At 40.2% G+C, this 5,792-nt stretch overlaps 1 protein-coding gene across 1 annotated transcript; it reads left to right on the forward strand.

Annotated features, from left to right (window-relative positions):
- The first annotated feature begins 307 nt into the window (after positions 1 to 307).
- On the forward strand, positions 308 to 3,852 carry LOC100450406 (lymphotactin). The gene is made up of 3 exons (XM_002809823.4): positions 308 to 697; positions 2,509 to 2,623; positions 3,497 to 3,852. Exons 1-3 carry the CDS (start codon positions 637 to 639, stop codon positions 3,663 to 3,665), a joined length of 345 nt encoding a protein of 114 aa, XP_002809869.1. The 5' UTR covers positions 308 to 636; the 3' UTR covers positions 3,666 to 3,852.
- Positions 3,853 to 5,792: the final 1,940 nt, after the last annotated feature.

The raw sequence follows: 5,792 nt of genomic DNA on the forward strand, positions 1-5,792 counted from the left end.
ACAGTTATTTAATTGTTTCTTGGGTACCTGGGGAGATTGGGGTGAAGAAAGGGGGATAACTTGAATAAAGGTGGAGGAGAAAAATGAGAAAAAAGAAAGCAAAGGATCGAGAAGCTCAGTGTGGCAGCAGCCTCTCTTCCCCTCCTGAGAGAGTCAAAGGGTGGCACCAGGGACTCATGATCCTTGCTTGTGGAAGCCTCATGTCACACTGGATGTCACATGAGGGGATGGAACGCAGTGACCACCCCACCTCATTTCCTTTACAGTTTCCATGCTGGGCCATGGCAGTGAACAGCCTTCAGGCATGTCTACAGCGGAAGATCTGAATTCAGGCTGGTGGCAGAAGACAACACAACCATGTTTTCTTTTATGCATGCATTTGGTTTAATTGACACATTAACCACAGACAAAGGGGTAAAGGCCACAAGGTGTTAGGTTAGTATGAACAGGGAAAAGGACTTTTTTTTTTTTTAAGAAAAATAAAAGCATCAGTATTACAAAGACTTTCCATGATCCTACACCCACCTCGAAAGCCCCCTCTCACCACAGGAAGTGCACTGACCATTGGAGGCATAAAAGAGGTCCTCAAAGAGCCTGATCCTCACTCTCCCTGCACAGCTCAGCAGGACCTCAGCCATGAGACTTCTCATCCTGGCCCTCCTTGGCATCTGCTGTCTCACTGCATACATTGTGGAAGGTAAGTCAAGAAGCTGTCTGTGAGATAAAGAACAGGGAGGCAAGGCAGGTGGGCACACATTTTGAGTTTGACTCAGGTTTTGAATGGACTAAACTGCTTTCTCCAGGGGAGCCTTAAACTTCTCATGTGCAAAAAAGGAATGATGATTTTGACTGTAGGGGGCTTCGTAAACTTCCAGAACAGGGAGAATTTGGTTAGTATCTGGGCTCCTACTTTTCCTAATTGGGTAATTTCAGGTAAATTCCTTAACCACTCAGGACCTATGCTTATTTATGTATAAACTGAATAGAATAACAGACATGATCACCAGAGATTAAGATTAAATAAATATTATGGTTTATTTAATAACATCAGATTTCCTTACAAACTAATTTTTTGATTAATGTTAGCTATGGATTAGAGGTGATGATTATAAATGCATTTGTAGGTTTTGCCCATTTAATATAGTTTGATAAATTATCAAAATCTTAGAGAGTTCAGTTACAATGTGGGGATGCACCAGAGGATGTGTGTTCTGGAGCAAATCAATGTTTTCAATACAAAACCTGTGTGAAGGCGACAGTAGTGCTTGCTGTGGACTGGATGTCCCAGTCTTGCCTTCCTTCCCCTTGATAATGCATTAAGGGACCCCCATTTTAGGACACAGGACAGGCAGAAAGATAACCAGCTTGATGGACTCCACACCATGTGCAATCACTACCAGCTGAGACTTCTTGTTTTCCAGCAAGTTGGTGATGGTGTTAAACCCTGCTCAAAGAACAGGTGATTTCCTAGTGGGGACAACCCCTTTGCTAGCAGCTTTCTTCTCAGCCCGAGCCAACAGTCTCTGCTTCTTCTCTTGCTCTGTCTCTGCTTCTTCTCTTGCTTTGTCTCTGGTCAGTACTTGTGGATCAGCTTAAGTGGCTGAGTAGCTGTTTGGGGGTCTAAGGCCTGGGTGAACTGGTTAATGGCAGAAGGCACTTTCAGCTGCTTATAGAGGATAGCTCTTCGCAGCTGGAACCAGATATAGCGGGGCCATTTCACAAAGCAGTGGAGGTCCCTTTTGGGCTGGATGTCCTGTCCAATGCCTGCCTAAGAAAACTCTTAGGCCTTTTCTCACACAGCGGTTTCATCACTTTCTTAGCCTCCTGCTTCCTCATGACTGCAGGGACTGGGCCACCTTCTTTCCTTTGGCCTTCTTTCTTTTCAGCATCTTAGGAAGCTGACAGAGAGAGACATTTGACCATTTAAAAAGGAGAGCACCTTTATTTACTCAGTCAAAAGCATGCTTCCTTCCCTCACTGAATGTTGCCTTGCCTAGAGTACTCTTCACACATTACTCTGTCATCTCACTTATGGTACTGTAACATGTTACACTATTTGAAATGATCTTTTCTGTTTACCTGTCTGTTGCCTGGCTCCCTCATTAGAAGACATGCTCCATGAAAAGAGGGATAACATCTGTCTTAATAAAACATGTGGGACAGAACAGGCACCATTGTATAAATGAATGAATGAGTGTCACTGGAGCATTTACTAGCCGTCCCAAATGTCTAAGTGAAAATGTACACAGAGATGGGATAACATCTTGTTATTTTCTCTCAGCATGAAATTCCTGAAACAATTCTATTGATTGAGTTTTTAAATTAGTCAAATATTTACTAAGAATCTATGATGGGCAAGAGATTCAGAATGCCTATCAGTCATTTCTTCCCCCAAAAAGCAAATGGCCTTATATTCTTACAACATTCTCAGAGTAATTTAACAGATGATTGTTCCTATGATCTTGAGAACTGCTTTATTTTTAATTGTCTGTTTTTTTTCCTCACCAGGTGTAGGGAGTGAAGTCTCAGATAAGAGGACCTGTGTGAGCCTCACTACCCAGCGACTGCCAGTTAGCAGAATCAAGACCTACACCATCACGGAAGGCTCCTTGAGAGCAGTAATGTGAGTTTGCCTCCTCAGAAGTTGGGCTGGGTGGATATCTAGAGGTATAGAAATACAGTCTATAGAAATGCTGCCCTCCTCAGGAACAGTAGGTCAACATGGAGGAACACCTCAACTTAACCGATAACCTCTTTATTTTTCCTTATCAATCATGTCTTTCTGCAGCCCAACCGAATAGCGATTATTGCAAAAATTAGGCTGCCAAAGAAAGAATAGAAGTCCTCCTCTATTTACTTAGTGGAAGAGTCTGTTGAATACTGTGCACAGCTCTGAGGTCTGGGTTTAGAGATGGCTGGCCCATGTCAGGGTTTCCCTGCAAGCCTCACTGGAGTTGGAGGATCTTAGGGTTGAGTTAGGCAGAGTCTCATGCTTTATCAGTTGCCATATTTCAAGAAAATGAGTCAATGCACAACCTATATGGTCCCTTTCTTCTACCAGAATCTCATTTTTAGAAGTAATAACTCTTCCCAACACATAATTGCAAGCTTTGCTCTAAAGAATGAAAATGTAAAAACCACCTTTTCTTTAAAAAATAAGATGAGTATTTTCAAATTTGAAAAGGAAGAGGGTATGTAATAATGGAACTAGATGTTCTAAAATGTCTTTTTGTTACAACATTTGGTGACATGGATGAGAAAAGGAACCTGTGAATTATGGTGAACAAAGAGGCTGGATACTACTTGCAGATATTTCTCCTTTATGTTAAAATAAATGGCAGAAGAAGGGTGCTCATTTATGATCTCATGGCTCTGAAAGACTATTTCTTGCAGTAATTTCTGCACAGGATCTCTTCATGTCTGCTCTGATCTTAACTCCTGACCCTGAGGCTTTGAGAATGTGGCTAACTTCGTCTGTCTTTTCCTTGCATTACAGTTTTATTACCAAACGTGGCCTAAAAGTCTGTGCTGATCCACAAGCCAGGTGGGTGAAAGACGTGGTCAGAAGCATGGACAGCAAATCCAACACCAGAAATAACATGATCCAGACCAAGCCAACAGGAACCCAGCAATCGACCAATACAGCTGTGACCCTGACTGGGTAGTAGCCTCTGGCACCCTGTCCCTCTCCAGCCAGCCAGCTCATTTCACTTTACACGCTCATGGACTGAGTTTATACTCACTTTTTATGAAAGCACTTCATGAATAAAATTATTCCTTTGTATTTTTACTTTTAAATGTCTTCTGTATTCACTTATATGTTCTAATTAATAAATTATTTATTATTAAGAATAGTTCCCTAGTCTATTCATTATATGTAGGGAAAGGTAGTATATCATTGGTGTTTGATTTCTGTCCTTGTACCTCTCTTTGATGGTAACCATAATGGAAGAGATTCTGGCTAGTGTTTACCAGAGGTGAAAGCTATATCGATCACTCTTAGAGTCCAGCTTGCGATGGTTCTTTACACATGAGTCACAAGTTACAGCTGTGACAATGGCAACAATTCGAGATGTATTTCAACTTGTCTCTATAATAGAATTCTATTTATAGAATAAGGGAGAAAATAATCCAGTCTGCATAAATGTCTTCTTTTGAGAAGTACCTGTTCATAACCTTTGCCAAATTTTGATGGGGTTGTTTGATTTTTTCTTGTAAATTTGTTTCAGTTCTTTGTAGATTCTGGATATTAGCCCTTTTTCAGATGAGTAGATTGTAAAAATATTCTCCCATTCTGTAGGTTGCCTGTTCACTCTGATGGTAGTTTCTTTTGCTGTGCAGAAGCTCTTTAGTTTAATTAGATCCCATTTGTCTATTTTGGCTTTTGTTGCCATTGCTTTTGGTGTTTTAGTCATGAAGTCCTTGCCCATGCCTATGTCCTGAATGGTATTGCCTAGGTTTTCTTCTAGGGTTTTTATGGTTTTAGGTCTAACATTTAATTCTTTAATCCACCTTGAATTAATTTTTGTATAAGGTGTAAGAAAGGGATCCAGTTTCAGCTTTCTACATATGGCTAGCCAGTTTTCCCAGCACCATTTATTAAATAGGGAATCCTTTCCCCATTTTTTGTTTTTTTCAGGTTTGTCAAAGATCAGATAGTTGTAGATGTGTGGTATTATTTCTGAGGGCTCTGTTCTGTTCCATTGGTCTATATCTCTGTTTTGGTACCAGTGCCATGCTGTTTTGGTTACTGTAGCCTTGTAGTATAGTTTGAAGTCAGGTAGCTTCAACTACCTGATGCCTCCAGCTTTGTTCTTTTGTCTTAGGATTGTCTTGGCAATGCAGACTCTTTTTTGGCAGATCTGAAGGAGATACAGACACAAAAAAAAATCCTTCAAAAAAAATCAATGAATTCAGGAGCTGGTTTTTTGAAAAGATCAACAAAATTGATAGACTGCTAGCAAGACTAATAAAGAAAAAAAGAGAGAAGAATCAAATAGATGCAATAAAAAATGATAAAATGGATACCATCACTGATCTCACAGAAATACAAACTACCATCAGGTAATACTATAAACACCTCTATGCAAATAAACTAGAAAATCTAGAAGAAATGGATAAATTCCTGGACACATACACCCTCCCAAGACTAAACCAGGAAGAAGTTGAATCTCTGAATAGACCAATAACAGGCTCTGAAATGGAGGCAATAATTAATAGCCTACCAACCAAAAAAAGTCCAGGACCAGACAGATTCACAGCCGAATTCTACCAGAGGTACAAAGAGGAGTTGGTACCACTCCTTCTGAAACTATTCCAATCAATAGAAAAAGAGGGAATCCTCCCCAACTCATTTTATGAGGCCAGCATCATCCTGATACCAAAGCCTGGCACAGACACAACAAAAAAAGAGAATTTTAGACCAATATCCTTGATGAACATCGATGCAAAAATCCTCAATGAAATACTGGCACACCGAATCCAGCAGCACATCAAAAAGCTTATCCACCACGATCAAGTGGGCTTCATGCCTGGGATGCAAGGCTGGTTCAACATATGCAAATCAATAAAAGTAATCCATCATATAAAGAGAACCAAAGAAACAAACGACATGATTATCTCAATAGATAAGGCCTTTGACAAAATTCAACAGCCCTTTGTGCTAAAAACTCTCAATAAACTAGGTATTGATGCGACATATCTCAAAATAATGAGAGCTATTTATGACAAACCCACAGCCAATATAATCCTGAATGGGCAAAAACTGGAAGCATTCCCTTTGAAAACTGGCA

The sequence above is a fragment of the Pongo abelii genome, chromosome 1 (assembly GCF_028885655.2).
Source record: "Pongo abelii isolate AG06213 chromosome 1, NHGRI_mPonAbe1-v2.0_pri, whole genome shotgun sequence".
In the NCBI taxonomy this organism is placed as follows: domain Eukaryota; kingdom Metazoa; phylum Chordata; class Mammalia; order Primates; family Hominidae; genus Pongo; species Pongo abelii.